The 21,117-nt window shown below is 39.5% G+C and overlaps 2 protein-coding genes across 2 annotated transcripts in view; both read right to left on the bottom strand.

Annotated features, from left to right (window-relative positions):
• Window positions 1–21,117, bottom strand: part of CD3E (CD3 epsilon subunit of T-cell receptor complex) — a 137,056-nt gene that overhangs the window by 43,799 nt on the left and 72,140 nt on the right. The window lies entirely within an intron of this gene.
• Window positions 12,620–20,409, bottom strand: ATP5MG (ATP synthase membrane subunit g). Its single transcript, XM_079103651.1, has 3 exons — window positions 20,260–20,409; window positions 14,590–14,750; window positions 12,620–12,818 (listed from the first exon to the last, which is right to left on the bottom strand). Exons 1-3 carry the CDS (start codon window positions 20,309–20,311, stop codon window positions 12,720–12,722), a joined length of 312 nt encoding a protein of 103 aa, XP_078959777.1. The 5' UTR covers window positions 20,312–20,409; the 3' UTR covers window positions 12,620–12,719.

The raw sequence follows: 21,117 nt of genomic DNA, 5'->3' as shown, positions 1-21,117 counted from the left end.
AAGTGCACTGAACACATGCACAACACACACACACACACACACACACACACACACGTATATGTATAGAGTGATATATTACCAGACTGCTGAGGTCAGGAAATAAATGGAAGGGAAGCATTGTAGAACCAATTGAAGAAAAAGGATTCAAAATTATTCTCACAACTTCCATCCACTGACAGGGAAGAAGGGTAATGAAAGGTCACTAGCATGAGAATGAAGGGAAGTTTTCTTTAACTTTTTTTTTTAACTTTAAAGATAGGGAGACTTGAGCCTATCTAGTAGCTTGGACCAATGGAAAGGGAAATATAAATGGCTTAATAAAGATGTAGCTGGGTTTTTAAAAGGAGTAACTTATATTCACAGGTGACTCTTCCATATACTATTCAAGCCACTATGATCTGACTGCCGCCTCCATTGAAACTACTGCCACTAAAGACACTAGTGAGGGGCTGGGGAGATAGCTCAGTCGGTAGAGTGCTTGCCTTGCAAGCACAAGGCCCTGGGTTTGATCCCCAGCACCTCAAAAAGGAAAAAAAAAAAAATTATTTATTTATATGCAGTGCAGAGAATTGAACCCAGTGCCTCACACATGCTAGGCAAGCTCTCTGCCACTGAGCCACAACCCTAGCCCACCAATGATATTTTACTTACCAAAACTAGTGGATACTTTTCAGTTCATATTGTATGTGGCCTTTTTGCAGCACGGCTAATCTTCTGGAAGCTCTTGGTTTCTGTGACCTCACTCACTCTCTCCTACCCTTCCTCCTACTTCTCTGATTTTCCATCTCAAACCCCTAAAATGATGGTTTCTCAGAGTCAGTTGTCAGCCCTCTCTATTTTCATTATTTCATTCGTTTATTCAAATACTGAATGCTTACCACTGTCAGGCAGTGTTAGGTGCTGCGAAGGTAGTAATAAACAAAACCCACAAAAAAATGCCTGCCTTCTCTCAGTTTGGGGTTTCCTTCTAAGTAATCTCACCTATTCTTGGGTACTTGTGACTTCCAAAGGGACATCTCCTGCACTAACTCCTCTTTTGAATTTCAGCCACATGTAACCAGTACTCCTTTGAGCATCTTCACTTGTATGTTCTTAAACTGAATTCTTCTTTACTCTGAAATTTGTGTCTTTCTGCATTTCTTGTTCTTCTCTTTCTATTTTTTTCATTTTTTTGCAATACTGGAGATTAAATCCAGACCCTTGTGCATGATTGAAGTACATCCCCAGGACTTTTTATTTTTACTTATAGCAGGGTCTTACTAAGTTACCCAGGCTGACCTCAAACTTGTGATCCTCCTGGCTCAGCCTTCCTCAGCTGGGGTTACAGACATATGCCACCATGCCCAGCCTGTATTCCTTCTTCTAATTTTGCCTCCGAATACCCACACTGGCTTATTTCTCTTCTGAATTACTGCAATAGTTCTCAGTCTTATGCATAGATATAATATCGAACTTCCTAAAATGCAAATCTATTAATTCCATTCTTGAAATACTTTACTATTCCTTATCACCTTCAAGATTCTTTATAATTTGTTCTAACTCTCCCTCATCCCTTGTCTCCAAAACACATGTATTCCTTGTGTCCCTGACTTATCGAACCAATTTTATTGATTTCCTTGACTTCTCTTGTCTGATCCTACTTTGGTGCATGTTCCCTCTGTCTAAAATGTTCCTCTCTCCCCTGTTAATCTTAGTTGACTTCTAGACTCAGCTCAGTGCTATCCCTCCACTCAAGCATTCCTCAGTCTTTCTTGTGTGTGCCACCCTAGCATAAGATGTGCGCTTCTACCCAGGTCTGGTGGCACACGCCTGTAATCCCAGAAGCTCAGGAAGCTGAGGCAGGAGGATCCTGAGTTCAAAGCCAGCCTTAACAATGTTTCAAGGCCTTAAGTAACTCAGTGAGACCTTGTCTCTAAATAGAATATATTTAAAAAAAAGGGCTGGGGATGTGGCTCCATCATTAAGTGCCCCTGGGTTCAACCCCTGGTACCACAAAAAGATGCCACCTTCTCTTGTTGAACTTTACACACTGTATTGCACTGGTATGGTTTGTTTGTACTTTAAAAAATTTTGTTATAACCTCTTCCAGTAGACTATGAGCCCCTTAAAGACAGGAAACATGTCTTTTAAAATTTCAGAAACACAAGCAATTAATCTGATGTTTAACAAGAACTCAATAAATGTTTGTTGAACATGTAAGTAAATGAACAAATGAATATGGGGAACAGATATAAAGAGATCACTGAAGAGTAGGAAGGAAGAGAATCAAGTGTAAATGTAGAAGGATAGTTTGGGAAGGAATTTACTAGTTGTGTTCCTCTGGGGTAGGAGGAAGGAGGGAAGTGACAGTAGGAGGAGAGATAATCAGAAGCAGATCAGTTCAAGGTGAAGGGGAGAAAATTAAAGGAGTTCACACTGATGGTTTATATTCTCTTTAACACAATAGGTGCCTATTTTTTTTTTTTTTGAAAGACATTGCACACCAGTGAAGGTACATAACAACTTCTTTGAATCTCAAATTTCATAACTTTAAAATTCTTGATTGTTCTCTCTCCCTCCCCTGCCCCTCTCCCCGCCCCCCCCTCTTCTTCTTCAGTACTGAGGACCAAACCCAGGACCTCAGACATGCTCGGCAAAAGCTCTACTACTGAGCCACATCCCCCGCCCCCCACCCAGTCCCTTGGTTCTACTCTCTAGCCCATCCAAGGTGTGAGAACCAAGAAGATCATACAGAATAGGGCTTCGAGGTTTTTAGATAAGTAGGAATGGAACTTTCCATCATCACTTCAAACTGAATTTAAATCTATGCAATGGAAAACTGCTCCATTCCAAAGCCCTGTCCATGTTTTCATTCCTTTTAATTCTTTCTATATATTGTCAATGCTGCAGGTCCTGGAACTGGGAACATGTTTCCCTCCAAATTACTCTGAAAGAATTCACTAGACCCTAGCATTACCAAGTGATGTCTGTTTTTTTTATTATAGGGAGAAAAAGGATAAAAACTGAGGAATATCATCCCCCACTAAAATGTTTAGCTTTGTGTAATGTAGACTTTAGTCATGCTTAAGTCTAACTCTATGATCTAAAATTGGTTTAAGATTCCTTTGAACCATCAGTGCCAACTTATCTTAGGCTAACAGGACTAGAGTTCGGTTGATCTAATTTAGAACAAATTTTTATCCATAGACGGGATGGAAAATCTAGGTGAGGATTAAGGTCATATCCAAGGTACAAGAGGAGGAGGAAGTCTGAGTTAATTATAACCTAGGTTCTGCAGTCTTAATTCCAGGAAGCTGTCCCTTAGCTAGATGGACAACTTGTTGATTGAGGGATATTCTTAGAGGAACTAGAAGCTACCAGTTTCTGAGTTCTGATGAATTTCCACAAGTGAAGGTGTCAGTATTGAAAGACTAGGAATTCTAAAACTATGTCACATGAAAAAAAAATTTGAGTAATGGTTTGGTTATTTCCTCGCCAAGAATCATGACTGGCCTGAAAGACTTCCCAAAGGTTATATTTTTCCTAGACTTTAGAAGATACTAATATTAGCTGGGCACAGTGGTGCATACTTATAATCCCAGCTACTCAGGTGACTGAGGCAGGAAGATCATGAGCCTGAGGCTAGCCTGGGCAACTTGGTGAGACTCTGCCTCAAAATAAAAATAAAGTCAGTGACACATTCCTGCAATCCCAGTGACCTTGGAGGCTGAGGCAGAAGGATCACAAGTTCAAGGTCAGAGTCAGCAACTTAGTGAGATCCTTTCTCAAAATAAAAAGGGCTTGAGGTGTAGCTCACTAGCATGCGTAAGGCCCTGAGTTCAATCTCCAGTACCATTAATAATAACATTGCACAATGTATATGTGCATCTAAACATTATGTAGTACTTCATAAATATCTATAATTTTTATGTTTTTGCATATTGGTTAAGAATAAATTTTATCAAAAAATACACAGGGAACAACTGTACAAAAATAAGGTACATCTTTTGGTAGATAAGAAAAAAAAAACATATAAGGGCTGGAGTTGTAGCTCAGTGGTAGAGCGTTTGCCTAGCACATGTGAGGCCCTGGGTTCAATCCTCAGCACCACATAAAGATAAAGAAATAAAATAAAAGTATTATGTCCATCTAAAACTACAAAAAATATTTAAAAAAAAGAAAACCTACAAACAAAACCATGAGAACTTGACCATCACTGCACAAAGCGAAGAATTCATACTCTAGTATAAAAACGTAAGACAAATTAAAAGCTAAATTTTTATTGTCTTTCACATGTGAAGTTATATTAGCTATCAAGTTTTAAAACCTAGAATTTGGGCTGGGGATGTAGCTCAGTAGTAAAGTGTTTGCCTAGCACATGCAAGAACCTGGGTTCAATCCCTAGCACCTCCAAATAAATAAAAACAGTAAAGATGGAATTTATTTTGAAACATTATAAATAGAGACTAGTAAATTATCACTGACTAATTAGGCTTAAAATGTGTGAATTTGGCATTAACTTCTTCTATTTTGCTTTATTCCTGTCTCTATTCAGAGCCCTATCAATATATAGCCAATCCTATTAAGACCCAGGAAGTCATGGTATCCAAGGCTCTGCTACATACTACATGTTGAGTCATCATCTGCTCTCATTAAAGTTGAAATGGAGTGTTTTATACATGGTTTAGAGTTCAAATGTAAGTTTCCCAATAGAAACATAAAAGGAAACCATCCCCTTCCTCATTCCTGTCCCCCGGTATAATAACCAACTTACATATCCCAGAGTAGGGAGGATGTGGTTAGAAGTAGGAAACCAGGAATCAAGTCCTGCATTCCAACCCTCTACCCTTGTTTCATTCACCCCAGGCAAATGGTTCCACTTCATTTCATTTTGTACTGAAAATGAGGAGGGTAACATTTTGCTTCATATCTTTTTAGATGAGTGACTTCTTCTAACCTGCAAGATGCCTTGGCTGTACTTGAAGTGGAAAAATGAAGGAAACGTGCAACTATAGACAGTGTTTTAAATGGGGCGGGAGAGGATTTTGTTGCTGATTTGTATTCTTAGGCCTTTCTGCAAATAACTTTGAGAGATTTACTACTCAGACCTTAGAGGCAACTTCCCTCTGGGATGGTGGCTACTGGGTAGTGGGGTCAGATGGTGATGGCAGAGCAAACAAACTCAAGAGTCCCAAATCAAGGACCATTTGGCTTCAGTGTTTACCTTTAGTGCAGTAGGGGTGAAATTTGAATCTTAGGGTAAAGTGGAAATTAGTTCCATTGTAAGTTGTGGTAGTAACTTGGGTATCATATAATATATCAGCATATTCAAGGTAGATGAGATCATAACAGGGTTCAAGATAAAGCAACCATAAGTTAATGCTTATTTGCTCATCATTGATTTCATTTTTCTGTCAGTCCTGGGTTTACACAGATTTCTTTCCTTTGCTCTACTGGCACTCACTCTTCTACCATCACATTATCATTTACTACATCTGAGAACTATATTCATTCGTTTTATTGAGTTCCCTACCCTCTTGAGACCCAAGAATGAAATGACAATGCACTAGAGTGAGGTGGAAATGCAGGTTGTCCTTAGGGGAAACAGTAGCTGTTTTAACAAATAGGTTATAATTCAAAACCACATAATAATGCTTTGGTTGTTTTTGGATTTGATGGCACTGGAATGCATTAAAATTTGGAGCCTCTGAAGGTAAACTTTTTAACTTCATGCAAGAAGCTGAAGGTGTAATTCTCATCAAAATCCATCTATAAGCCAGGGTTAGTGGTAATCTTAGTAATTCAGGAGGTAATACAGGAGTAATCCTGTAATCTTAGTAATTCAGGAGGCTGAGGCAGGAGGACCATAAATTCAAGGTCAGCCTTAACAATTTAGTGAGATCCTGTCTCAAAGTAAACAATAAAAAAGGCTGTGGATGTAGCTCAATGGTAGACCAACTCTGGGTTCTAAAAAGATGTATAGGTTGCATGTGTAAAATCCATGGGGAACAGTGTGCTAAGGCTATTTATAATGTACCTCTTTCACCTGTACTGAGGATATATATTTTGAAATGTAGACTTGCAAAGAAAAAAAAAGGGAGATGGTAAGTTCCTAAGGAGTTCTTGGCATTCTCAGGTTTCTGACTGTTCCATAGAACTTCTGCCATGGATTGCTGAGTCAGGTGCGGTGGTGCATCCTTGTTCTCCCAGCTACTTAGAAGGCTGAGGCAGGAGGATCTCAAGATAGAGGCCATCATGGGTAACTTAGAGAGACCCTGCCTCAAAATAAAATAAAAAGGACTGGGGATGTGGCTCAAAGGTAGAGCACCCTTAGATTCAATCCTCAGGACCATAATAAATAAATTAAAATTAAAATTAAAAAAGACCTTCTGCTGTCCACCTCCTGGTTCTTCCCTCCTAGCTGTAATGCAAAGGCAGTCACCATGCTGGGGAGAGGATAGCTCATCAGGGATCCAAATCTCTGTTTCAGAGAGAGATTCAGATGCAGGAGTGACTCAGCTGGCATCAACTCAGAGCAGTCTCCGTCTACAGGAGTTCAGGAAGTGAGTCCCCCAGGCGTGCATCTCCCTCTGTGGCAAACTGCCACTAAACCCTGCTGTTTATCAGCCCAGTACCAAACACAGTAAGTAGTCTGCTGTTTTGTTGTTTGAAAATTTACTATATACAAGCCAGTTAATGTGATAGGCTAGGATTACGAAGGTGAATTAGATACAATACCTTTCTTAAGAGGCTTATAGATTAGCAAGGGAAATAAATGTAAATATAGCATTAGAGTTCAATGATGTATCTATAAGGGGTATCAATAGGAGGGCAAAGGGAAGCAGTTTAGGAACATCAGAAAAGACTTCTCAAAAGAGGTGATTAACTGGGTTGAATGTGGAGCTGAGATGTGGCAGGTAGAAGGAGCCAGGAACAAAGGCACAGGAAACGGCATTTATAAAGGTAGAGATTCATTAATGGACAAGTTAATTTTATTTGTCACATTTGCATTAAGTGACTTCTGTGTACTGGGAACTAGGGATCCAAATTATCTAGTTCCAATAAGGTATACTACTTACTGTATTTGGTATGAGGTTGGTAAACAGCAGCATTTAGTGGCAGTTTGCCAGAGGGAGATGCAGGCCTAGGGGACTCACTGCCTGAGGGCCTCCAGGCTGACTGCTTTGAGTTGATGCCAGCTGAGTCACTCCCACATCTCTATATATATGGGTGCAAACAGTGGTAGGCGCATAGATGATGTGATGGAAGTTCTCCAATTGCTTACATTTTCTTAGTTAAGTAGGAAGTAAGATTATCCGTCGATGGAATATTCATGGCCCAAAGAAATACAGTATGACTGGCAAGTAGTATGAAATGCTCTCTTAAAGTTCTGATTCTGAACATAAAATGAGACTGGTCACCTTGATTGTTTTCTCTAGCTACACTCAACTTCATGGGTGCAAGTACAGAGCAGGTAGAGCTGGTTTATGCCAAGGATGTGATTTTGACAAATGAGTATCATGGTGATTGAGAGGCAAGGAAGTGGAAGACATATTCAAGAGAATGATCATGATTGACTATGGACTACAAATAAGTTGGGTAAGGAGGAAAAAGATCAATGGGGTGGTTGAGGGAGACTGTTGGATCAATTAATTGATGGTTGTGGCAAAACCGAATTAATGTAGTCAGGATATTGAAGGGAAAGAGTTGGCAAGGGAATCGGTGGTTAGATTGAGAGCATACTTTTGGTACTACATGGGACTCAGTGATCAAGAAGGGTGAAAGACATAATTGTTGGAGTTTTTAAAAGAACTGAGAGGTCAGGCTGTAGAAAGGATCATTTATGTCAACGGTTCTCAAGTTTAAATATGCATCAAAATTACATGGAGAGCCAATTAGAACACAGATTGCAAGATCCCACCCCAGGCTTTCTGGGGTAGAACTTGAAAATTCTCATTTCTAAGATTTCTAGTGATGCTGCTGCTGCTGTGGTGCAGGGATCACACTTTTGAAACTACTGACCTATGTGTATGTTGAAATTGCCAAGAATTAAGATAGAATTGGTATTATAGAGAGAAAACCAGGAGACAAAAGAGCGGGGGTGGGGGTGGGGCAGAACCTGGTGATTGGTAGAAAACTACAACAATCAGGACCAGTGGGTATCTAATCTAATTACATGATAATTGTTTGTTTTTTTATGGAGGCAGGTTAGAAATTGTGTAGCTCAACCAATGTTTGGTAACAAAATGAGATTAAGGCAAGGCCAAAGGCAGTCTGTCAAGAGCCCTGCATGGCAATATTTTATGCATGGGGACATTTGTCTGATGAGTAGGTCTTGTATACATTTCCTGCTAAGGTATTATCTCAGGAAGAACTATTACTATACTCATCACAAGAGTGATCACAATCGTACCAGTTCATGTGCAGGGGGAAATTAAAACCACACTAATTAGGAAATAGTAAGAAGTTCCACAAAATTATAAATTTTCTTATAGAAGATGAGATATATGTTATCATATATATGTATATGACTACATACATATGACTATAAATATATGGCAATAAGGGAGGCTTCCATCATTACATACAACCATACAACATACAACTATAATATACCAATAAAAGCAGCTGAAAAAAAAAAATAGGGAGGCTGACATCTAAAGGGACAGTAAATCTTCAACATCTAGGGGCTGGAGATGTGGCTCAGTAGTAGAGTTCTTGCTTAGTATGCATAAGGCCCTGGTTTCAATACCCAGTTCCACAGGTGAAAAAAAACCCACAAAACTTAACTAACTTGGTAGTAGAGTAAGAGGACTGAGAATATGAGAAAAATAATATTGGATGAACTGTGTAAATACAAAGTAGGGAGGTCTACAAAGTGGTCATGAGTAAAGAGCACAAATGTCAGGGATCATTATCTGGGCCCTACTTGTGCATCCACCACTTGTTACTCACCGGGTTCTAGCCAAATCATTATTTCTTTTGTTCAGTTCCTGACTTGTTAAATGGGTATATATCATTTATGCCATGCGCTTCAGAGGAAAGTTGATGGCTAAATGAGATAGTGCATGTGCCTTGAAAATATAAAGAGCTATACAATATGAAATATTGAAAAAGAAAAAAAACAGTGGGCTAGAAATACAGGCCAAAAGAATTTGTTATCGAACTAGAACAATGAGGAGATATAGAGCAAAAGATTAAATATGCAATGTGAACAGTTTCACATTAACTTTTGCCCTATCATCTCTTTTTGTGGTGCTGGTGTTCAGACCCATGGTCTCATTTGTGCTAGGCAAGCACTCTCACACTGAATTGTATCCCCCTGGTCTTACCTATTAAATCTTGAAATGATGAAAGACTCAACAAAAAGCCTTTGCTGTTTATTGACACTTATGTTGAATGTTATTTTTAGTTTCCTTAGGAATCATACTTCTAGATCATAGTGACTAATATTTGTAACTATAATGTCCCTTTGCTTCATGTCTACTACTATACTTACGTTACTTACTGAGAAAAACACAGGACCATATGCTCTTGATTTCTTTTTTTTTTTTGAGACGAAGTCTTGCTGTTGCCCAGGTTGGTCTCAGAACTCATGGGCTTAAGTGATCTTCCTGCCTGTCTTTTGAGTAGCTGACACTACAGTTATGCACTGCCACACCTGACTCACCCCATGAATTTTCTTTCCTAGCTTGATAGGTGGAATTGAATTGCCTGCTCATACCGCACATTTTAATGGCTTTTTCTTCATTGTGCTTAAGATAGTCATACACACACACACACTCACACATTTATTTTTTGCAGTGCTGGGGACTGAACCAAGGGTCTCTGGCACACTAGCAAAGTGCTCTACCACTAAACTACGGCCCCAGCTCTTTTATTGAGACAGGGTCTCACTAAGTTGCCCAGACTGTCTTTGAGCTTGTGGTCCTCGGTTTCAGTCTTCCAGGTAGCTGGGATTACAGGTGTGTGCTACCTGGCTGGCTGACTTAATACTTTTTGCAGAGGTTGTTCCAACTGCCTAGGATACCTCACTCCATTCTTCTTGGCTCTTCTCTCCTGGTTTACTTTAAATACACATCTCTTCTGACAACCTCCCGTGAACCTTCTTCTCAAGTCTGGGTTAGCCTCTTTCAAGCATATCCCCCACTTCCTCATAGCACCAGACTAAACTCTGAACATGTAACAGTCTTATTCATGTTTCTACCATTTAGATAGTGCCCAGAATTAGGAGATGTACACTGAACATCTGAGTCATACTTAAGTTGCCAATGACAAACACTTGGCATCCACATTGAATGAAAGATTGCTTAAACAGTTCTCCACTAGGAGATAAGTTATATGGAACTGACAAGGCAAAAAAGAAACAAGACTGGTGAAGTCGTTGCCACTTCAAGGAGCCCACTGCTATTTTAACCTCCTAAGAAAATTCTGTACATGCATTATTAGTCATAAGGGAGATTAGAGGTGCTCTGTAGGGCAAAGGAGGAGGAAGTAGCAGTGAAGTGAGTAGTAATGTTTACTTTGAGGACTTTCTGGTGTGACTGTGGTTTAAAAAAGTAACATTATATATCATGAATCAACTAGGCCTGTGTGTGTCTAAGGAGAGCTAGCTGATTTCATACCTTTGTTTTTCTGTTTAATACTTCTGCACTACCTGAAACAGAGAAACACACATCATCATGGTTGTACTTCTGCAATCTTTTGCTCTGCATATTTTAAGTTATGGAATACTTTTTAAAAAGGTTAGTTTCAGTTTTGATCATCCGTGTTTACTGCAGATGCAGTTAAGTTGGGCATTATTTTCAGGAGAAATCTCTATGGAAACTTCCTTTTCACAAAATTTTTTTTAGTTGTAGATGTATCTTTATTTTACATGTGGTGCTGAGAATCGAACCCAGTACCTCTCACATTAGGCAAGTGCTCTATCACTGAGCTATAACACCAGCCCTCTATGGAAACTTGCTTTTTAGAAAAGCTATGACCCTTATTAGGGTAAAGAAGCAGTGTTCTAAATGTGGTGGGTAAATTTGGGATTTACAGGATAAAGGCTAACACTATTAAAGGAGTAATACTATATTGTGAGCCATTCTACTTTCACAATAAATATGAAAAAACCTTTTGGCTATCATTAGATGGCACTGCATGTTTTGCTATGGCAGTGAAGATTAGGAATAGATTAGAAACATATCAATGAGTCGACCAAGGACTTTAAGGTTCCCAGGCAAACATAATGATCAGTTATCTCCTATATCCCCAATAAAATGGTTCAAGATAGGGCTGGCAATGTAGCTCAGTTGGTAGAGTGCTTGTTTCACATGCACAAGGCCCTGGGTCCCAATCCCCAGAACCACACACAAACACAAAGGGCTCAAGACAGACTGACACTAATCACTTGCATTTATTTCAAGACACAATATACTAATTTAGACCCATAGATGATATTGTCATAAACTTGTGTAATTATCTGTGGGGGTCTCTATTTTTGCAAAAATAAGTTCTAAAAATCATAAAACCAGAGAGATTAACAATACATGTGAAAATTATACTTAAAAATATAGGTCACCACTCTGTATTACTTTTAAAGATGTTATGAACATTCATATTTAGAACACCATCATTGTTATTCTCTCTTGGGAAAGCAAATATTTTAGTAGACAAGTATTCCAACATTTACAGACACAACTGTTGTCAAAAGGGTCACTGTTTATAGCACAGACAAACAATCCATATTTTCTTTGTTAACATGTTTTCTTTTAAGACAGGATCTCATCATGTTACCCAGGTGGGCTTCAAACACCTGAGTTCAAGCAATCTTGCCTTACTCGAGTTGCTGGGACTGTAGGTGTGCCACCAACCCCAGCTTTTACCAATATGATTTAACTACATTACTCTGGCACTTGGTATTACTATTTCTACTACTGTAGTGTTCCAGTTTTCTCAAGACTTTTCCCCTTAAGGTTTCTGGAAATAAAGTTTAAATATCATTTTTTTTCCTGTTGATATTGGGGATGTAATCTAGGGATGCTTTACCACTGACCTACATCCCTAGTCCTTTTTAATTATAATTTTGAGACAGGGTCTCACTAAGTTGCTTAGGGCCTTGCTAAGTCACTGAAGCTGATCTTATACTTGTGATCCTCCTGCCTCAGCCTCCCAAATTGCTAGGAGTAGGTGTGTGCCATCACTTCCAGCTTTAAATATCATATATTTTAATTTATCAATTAATATGTTATCCTCATATATTGATGTACTAGGTTGGTATATTCACATATCTTTTCCAGTTTCAGCATAAATAGACATGTATTTAGAACTATATTAATATATCACCCAAACAACGAAACTGAATATCAAGAGAAACTGTGCTGGGTGCCAGTGGTGCAGACCTCTAATCCCAGTCACTAAGGAGGCTGAGGCAGGAGGATTACAAATTCACAGTCAGTTTCAGCAATTCAGCAAGACCCTGTTTCAAAAAATAAAAAAAGATTGAGGATGTAGCTCAGTGGTAGGGTGCCTCCCGGGTTCAGAGACTCCCTACCCTTCCCCCCACAAAAAAACCCCAAACAACCCCCACCCCCAAAAAAAAAAAACAAAAAAAACTGTGACTTTTATATAGTATTTGACAGAGAAAATACTGATATCTGACACATCTTATTTTATTCAGATAGCAATCTGATCATATATGGTCCAAGAAAACTCAAACAATAAATCAAATATAATCAGATGTTAAAGACTGGTCTTCAAACGTTATAGCCAACGATGCCACGCTTGCCTATGATCTCTCCGATATAAAACCACATCCACACTTCAGTGGCCACCAAACCATTCAGCACAGCTTCCTGGAAAAAAACAAAACAAAACAAAAAAAAAAAAACAAAAACATTTTAAGGTACCCTTTTTTCTGTATATATTTAAAACTATTATTTTCCAGGATTAAGTGACAGAGAACATAAGGGCACTATTCAAACTAGAGGGCAATTTTAGTCAAAGCTGAGAATTTACTAATGTTAACTTTGCTTAACTGCTGAGAACACTTGAACTTTCAATTCTGTAAGTTAAGTAGTACAGAGCTTATAAATTCTTTCAAAGCATTCTTTAAAGACCTGAACTGACTTAACCCGTTCATTATTAGTTTATGAGACACTTTATGGGCCCTAAAATGACCCACATCCTGGATATAGCTGACACATTTAGACAGGGCACTGATATGAAAGAATGGCTAGAAGAAAGCCAAATCTCTGAAAAGACATTTCTGTCTGGCTGAAGATAATCTGGTTAAAGATGGACTGTTTTCCCATTATATTTCCTTTTTATTCACATATTATTTCGTTTAACCCTTTCCAGTCAGTTCTCAGTTTCACAAATCAACATTTTATTGCCCTGAAGAAAAAAAATTATGGTTCCAGAAAGCAATGTCTCACACAAGCACAAATATGGACCTTGAAAGAGGTTGAGAAAAATAACTTTACAAAATTGAGCCTTTTCCTTCTAGCGCTCTGGAAGTGAATTTTCCCCTACAAAATTAGACCAGAGGTTTTTAGAATTCTTCTGATAAATAAACATATTTCCCAGGATATAGGTTCTAAAGTCAATAGCTATTATTGAGGCTTTTTATATCCTGTGCTCATTTCACTTGTGAATGGCAAATTTAAGTGAACATAAAATTTAAGTTCTAGGCAGGGAAGGAGTAAGGGAAGAATGGAGGAACGCTGGATCATGTGAGGGAACTGAGGGGCGGGGAGGGGGCAGAGGGACGGAAAGAAAATGGAATGAGAAAAACATTATTAGCCTATGTACATGTATGATTACACAAATGGTGTGACTCTACATTGTGTACAACCAGAGAAATGAAAAGTTGTACCCTATTTTGTGTACAATGAATCAAAAACCAAACCAAACCAAAACAAAAACTATTTCCTGAAGGGGGGGTTTCAGTTCTAGTTTTTATGGTCTTTAACGTTCATGTAACATGATAACCCAGATTTTAGCATTTCCTCCCCACCTTTGTTTAAGTGTTAGCTTCCTAATACGGTTCAAGAGGTATTTTGGCTGAATGACTAAAGATGAATAAAAAAGTATAAATCAGCAAAGTAAGCAATCATTTTAGTATAGTAGCCAAAATTGGAAAGAAGTTCTCCAGTTTTAAAAGACACTTACTTTTCTGCTATAGTATAAGACTACTAGGAAACTAAGAAATAAAATAGCCAAATTATTTCTATATAGATAACAAAATTAGAAAAGTAAATATCTCCCAATGGGCGCGGTAGCGCACACCTATTATCCCAGTGGCTTGGGAAGCTGAGGCAGAAGGATCTAGAGTTCAGCCTCAGCAACATCGAGGCACTAAGCAACTTAGTGAGACCCTGTCTCTAAATAAAATACAAAACAGGGCTGGGGATGTGGCTCAGTGGTTGAGTATCCCTCCTTGAGTTCAGTCCCTGGTACCCCCGCAAAAGTAAATATCTTCCTTGGGAGACAAAAAGAGATTATCTCTCATTATGTTGGATTCAGTCTCACTGAAAACACACATATTAATCAAAACAATCAGAAAAATCCCAAGGGAAGACATTTTCTGTTATGTACATACATTTTCACTTAGCCCATAGTTACCTTAACTGTGAGCTGTTTGAAGCTACCAGTTTGAGCACTATTGACTATTTTCTTCAGGCTCTGAATAGCTGTAGGGATCTCAGCAGGGGTTGGAGGAACGAGCTCAACCTTGGCATAATGCCAAAATGTGGCCAATCGAGGCTTCGAGTAAGTCACAGCAGCTGGAAAACAAAACAAAACAAAACAAAAAAACCAGGATGAACTCACTAGAGACTGAAAGAAGCAGATGTGTGGGTTGGACACAAAAATTTATTCATGCATCACATTCATTCACTGCTTGTACCAAATGTGCACCCGGTGTGAAAAGTCAAAGCTGCTCCCTGGTAACAAGAGGCTTTTAAAGATGCAGAACACCTGTGTCACAGGGAAGTTCAATCAGGCAGGAAACTATAAGCACATTCAATTATGCTGGGATTTCACTAGTGGCCAGCTAGTATGCTACTTCACTTATGAATGGCAAATCTAATTAACTGTAAAGGTACCAGTGTTTGGATTCAAACAGAAGAAAACAGCAGAAATTTATTCATATTTTATTGGTTAGAGAGATTAGAAAGTCAAGGGAAGAGGTCCAGAAGGGGAGGGAAGGAGCTACACAGAACAGCACCCTTAAGAACAAGATTAAAATTTATCATAATATTGGCTACAAATCCAGACAGAATTATACCAATTAGTATCCATTTTGGTATCCTCATCAATATGTGCTGGATTAGATCTTTCTTTAACAAAGGCACAGCTGCTCCCTTTCAAAAACACCACAAATATTAAAAGTAAAACCTACATGTATTGTTAAGAGCAGCCCTAACTAGACTGTTTCTAAACTCAAATTCCTCAAGGCATCAATATCCAAAGAGATAATTTTTTTTTTTTTTTTTTTTAATTTGGTGCTAGGGATTAAACCTAAGGGCACTTTACCACTGAGCTATATATATCCCCAGTTCTTTTAATTTTTTATTATGAGGCAAGGTCTAAGTTACTCAGAGCCTCAATAAGTTGATGAGGCTGGCTTTGAACTGGTAGTCTTCCTGCCTCAGTCTCCTGGGTCACTGGGATTACAGGAGTGCACCACCATGTCTGGCAAGAAAAGAGAACTTTAATAACCAGGGTAGATGTTGACACTAGGGACTTCAGCAAGGGGTGGGGGGCGGAGGAATCAAGCCAAATGTGGGTGATGCCTATGATTCCAGCAACTTGAGAGGCTGAAGTAGGAGGATCACAAGTTTGAGACCAGCCTCAGAAATTTAGTGAGACCTCAGCAATTTAGCCAAATCCTGTTTCAAAATAAAAAATAAGAAGGGCCTGGGATACAGATCAGTGGTAAAGCGCCCCTGGGTTCCCGTATAAATAAAATAAAATCATAAGAGGAATACAAAAATAATAAGAGGTTGGGGGGGGTGTAGCTCGAAGAGTGCTTGCTTAACATGCATGAAGCCCTGGGTTTGAGCCCCAGTGCAAAAAAAAAAAAAAAAAAAGACACAAATCCATGGATATTCATAAAATGTCTAGTATTTAAAGATGGGTTATCTAAGGTCTTTGGTGCTTTTTCTATTAAATGCCTGTATTCACTATTTCACTATTTTCAATATGGGCATTTCATTATTCTTAGAATCACTAACTTCCTACTGAATGAAGTGATGCTCACCTCACACACCTGAAATGCCAATAGTTTGGGACGCTGAGGTTCTAAGCAACTCTGTCTCAAAATAAAACATAAAAAGGGCTAGAGATGTGGGTCAGTGGTTAAGCACCTCTGGGTTCAATCCCTGTTACCAAAGCGGGGAAACAACAAAAAGAATCACATCTTCCTTATCCTGTGTTTGGAGCCATGCAGTAACACTAGGTAGACACAAAGCACTACAAGACTGTTCTAAAGAGAACTGCCAGTATCTGCAAAATGGAACAATCAAAAAGTATAATGTCTTATGGAACAGTCAACTAACTTTTTAAAATTACCTTCAACACAGATATTTTGTCCTTTAAAAACAAACAAAAACCCACACACAAACCCAAATAACTGGGGTCTGGGGATGTAGCTCAGAGGTAGAGCCCTTTGTTTAGCATGTATGAGTCCCTGGGTTTGATCCCAGCACTGCTAACTGTACATAAACTACTATCTGAGTTGGTAAATGTTTCTTAGGAGCACAATAAGCTTGAAACTACATGTATACAAGGGATGAACAAAACATAAATACATGAATGGTGGATGATTCAAACCAGATTTCTCACTGAAGGAAAGGGAATTTAGAGATGAGCAAGAAAAGAAATAAGAATAGCCAGGGGTGGTGATGTACGCCTGTAGTTCCAGCGACGCTGAAGGCTGAGATAGGACGGTTACTTGAACCCTGGAGTTCAGAGCAAGTCTAGGCAAAAAGTGAGACCCCCATCTCATATAAGAAAACAAAAAGTAAAAAACACAATAAAGTTGAGAGGTTATTTAGGGCTGGTGGCACACAGGGTAGAGCATCAAGTGCTTAGTGTGTATAAGGTCCTGGGTTCAAGCCCCAGCATAAAACAAACAAAAACAAACTTAGTGCTACTGGATTAAGAGTTAGAAAAATCCACATGAACTCATGTTCATTTTAATATACATGTACAGATGGATACAGAAACAGTTGTGTGTATACATGGGGTTAGTATGAACCCTGCCCCATGGATTTGTATCTGTATCCCTGTCCACTGACAGGACCTAGAAGCACTGAGAGTCTAGTAGCAAGGAACAAACCAAGCACTTAGATCTGTTTCTAAATTTCATTATCCAAGAAAATAAACTAGGGTTCCTTGGAGAAATGGCCAGTACTAGGTTGAGCAGAATAACAAAACTCAAGATGAGTCTGAAACACCAGATAAATCCCGACTGAGGGATATTCTTCAGGATAGAGATAGACACCCCAACATGGTCAAGGTCATGAAAGATGAAGAAAGACTGGAAACTTCAGAAAGTAAGGGGGCATGTCAAAGGGACACAAGTGCCAACTTAATACAGTTCCCAATGGCCAGGGCAGGAACAATTTGAGCAAAAACAAACACACAAAAAACAACAACAACAACAAAGAATATTGTATAGACAATGTATGAAATAAATGTAAACGAGTCAATACAATAAGTGATTGAATAAATAAGTCAAGAAGAGACAAATCTTTCTTACAGAAGAATTCCATTTAATATTTGCAGATATTCCCTCCTACAGAAGATGGACCACCTACCACCTTGGTTTCTGGCTGAAAACCCTTCTGCTTCCAAAGACCAGGTAGGAGTGCCAGGCATGCCATGGCACATGCTTGTAATTCTAGCTACTCAGGAGGCTGAAGCAGGACCTGAGTCACAAGTTCAAGGCCAGCCTGGACAACTTAGTGACACCCATTTCAAATTAAAAATAAAAAGGGCTGGGGCTGGGGAGATAGCTCAGTTGGTAGAGTGCTTGCCTTGCAAGCACAAGACCCTGGGTTCAATCCCCAGCACCGCAAAAATAAATAAATAAATAATAAATAAATAAATAGGGCTGGGAATGTAGCTCTGGGAAGACCAACCCTGGGCTCAATTCCCAGTACTGAAAAATAAGCAAAAAAGCACTACCACAACAACAAAACCCAAAGATATGGAAAGGGAAAATGATAACCCTACAGAGGAGGAACATATAAAACTCTACCTTAATCAAGCAATGAAAGCTCTTATCAGCAATACCATATGAATACACCTCCCTATATATTACTAGGGCATCTCATCTCCACGGTATTCTTTCTCAAAATCCATAGTCCCAGACTAATCACAAGAGAAACACCAGATAAATCCAGATTGATTGAATAATATTCTTCAGGATACAGAGATAGTCACCTCAAGATAGTCAAGGTCATCAAAGACAAGAAAAGACTGGAAACTTCAAAAATCAGAGGAGACTAGGGAGACGTAACAACTAAATGTGATGTGATATTCTGAATTGGATCTTGAAATTACATTTAACATTCATATTTAACACACAGGCCTATGCTAATAAAGCAAAAATATATTTCCATTTCAACATCTGGAGCCCAGTGAATTCCTCCTTTCTGAGTACTTTTGGAAGAATTAAAAAGTTATTATTCAATTTTTCAAGATAATAGCGGAAAGGGATTTTCCTATTTTATGTGTGTGTATAATTTTTTTTTTTTTTTTAAACACACACACACATTTTCCTTTTTCTTTGGTGGCACTGGGGAACCCAGGGCACTCTACCACTGAGCTACAGGGTCTTGGTAAGTTGCCAAAGCTGGTCTCAAACTTGTGATTCTCCATCCTCATCCTCTAGAGTTGCTGGGATTACAGGTATGCACACCATACTGGACATGAATTAAATATTTTGTAGCAAAAATTTATATTGGTAATACTTTTCCTTTCCTATTTTATCACTAAAACTAGTTTATTCCCAAACATGTACCACCTAAGAGATGTGGAAGTCACCAAGAAAAAAAATTCATTTGAAATTATTAAAAATTGTGCCTCAAATTATCGACAAAGTTCAAAGATTGAAGCCTCCTCCCCCCTTTATATTTATACAAGAGTGCAGAGCTTTTTAAACAGATAACTCAAGGATCTCATAAAGAAAACATTGCAAATAAATTGGGAAAATGTGTAACGAGTTTCACTAACAGACTGTGGGGTTCACTAACAGACCACAGGAAGAGGGAATCAAGTACACTATTTGGCACTGTAAGAGTTTCATTAACTGTTTGGTAATGGAGTGAAGAGAGAATGAATAAGAAACTCAAACAGCACAATAGGCTTAAAAATATCACAAGTGTTTTTCGAAATTCTGCTTTTCAGTCATATTTCATCATCAAATTTGAATGAAAACTATTTAGCAATCTGACCTTCAACCACTTACTACAATATTCCACAACTGGTGAAGAAACGTCAATTTAACTCATCTCACTTTAGGAATAAAAATGAATAATTTACAGAAAAGAGCTGAATGTTTACTGACAGAATGGACTATTACTCAGGGTTGTGAATATTCGGGATTGTTCTGAAATACAGGCGGCTGCAAGTGAGGGTCTTGGAACTGAAAAGATGTCTATGAATGTTGTTATAATAACAAAGAATGCATTGTTTATATGAAAATCTTTTTACGTTTATGGGGAGGCGGATACTCCTCCATTAAGTCTAATTCCGCCTAAAATTTCTCTGGGGTTAAAGCGGAAGTATTTAAAACACTGGTCAGGCCAGAAAGCAAAGGCACCGTTCAAAAGCTCACCCGTGCTTAAACATTGCTATTGACTTTTCAATACTCTCCACTGAGAACCAAACCACCCGACGTGGTCAAATATATATACTTGTACACGTTTCTGCTCTTCCTTTTCCTACTCTAGTAGAGCCACCCCTCTGCATTCCTGTTCTGGGGGACATAAAGGGGCGTAATGGCGATAGCAGGGGGGCTCCAGGCTTCCTTCATACTACTCCTCTTCACCGTCGTAGTTAGAATTCAGCACCTTCTAGGTGGTAAAAAGTAACCAAGCTGCAGAGGAGGCGAGATGCGGGTTAGAGGGTCACAATCCTTCACCCGCTTCCTGCACCGCCGGGCCGTCCCGCCCCGGTTCCTGCAGGCCCCTCGGGTCACCACAGCCCGCTTCCTCCCCTCGGGACCTGGCGAGCCTCCCCGTGGCCCGTGTACCCGCCCCGGCAGCCTCACACCGCGCTCACCGTTCACCAGCCCCGGGGCCTTCTCTGCGAGGTTACGCACGAACTGAGCCATGGTTCTAGGGTGGAAGGTCCGTCGCCCCGAAAGGCCGGCTGAATGTCACCCCCGGAAGGACCCACTGCAGGACCCCGTGCCACTTCCAATGTCAGGCCGCCCCTTTCCGCGCCGGTCCAAGATACTTAGGTGTTCTACAGCCTTTGCGGAATTTAGTTAATCAGTTTATTTTTTTCAGCCGAGGACACAGAAGTGGATATGAAAAGACGAGACTAGAGGACAACTGGGAAGTAAAGGGAATTTTCAGATAAATAGGCATTTCTTGGGCAGCCACTAACGGAGGCCCGGAAGGCCGGCGAGGTGAGGAAATGCGCATGCGCCCGTGCCTTTTTTTTTTTTTTGGCGCGGACCCGCACAGTTTAGCTTTGGGTGTTTTGGCAGCTTTTCTGAGGATATGGGAAGTCAGGGCTGGAAGGCTTCGTTAATATGCTCCTAGATCTACACTGTCGTTTAGAGGCAGAGTCCAAGGCCAAACGTGAAAAAGTTAGGGGCCGAGCACACTACAAACCCAAGTCACTGGACTCAGCCCTTCTTTAATTGGTGTTTTCTAATCTCATTGTCCCGCGTCTTGTATCTATATTGGAATCCGATTTCCCTAATTCTTTAACCAGCCACAAGGAGCAGTGCGGATAGGAGGGACAAAATCACGTTTATTGAGGGCCTCTTGTATGCCAAGCATTTTTGAAATTTAACGAAAGCGTGGGTGTGTTATGTATTATCTTCATCGAGAATGCGATCGATGAATATTTAGGGAGTGCAGAGTCCGGATCTGAAGAGGTGGCAGTGTAAACGCAAAGAGGGGGAAC

Source organism: Sciurus vulgaris (genome assembly GCF_902686455.1).
Source record: "Sciurus vulgaris genome assembly, chromosome: 11".
NCBI lineage: Eukaryota > Metazoa > Chordata > Mammalia > Rodentia > Sciuridae > Sciurus > Sciurus vulgaris.
Note: the sequence above shows the minus strand (reverse complement) of the source record. Positions and strands in the feature narration are given on the sequence as shown.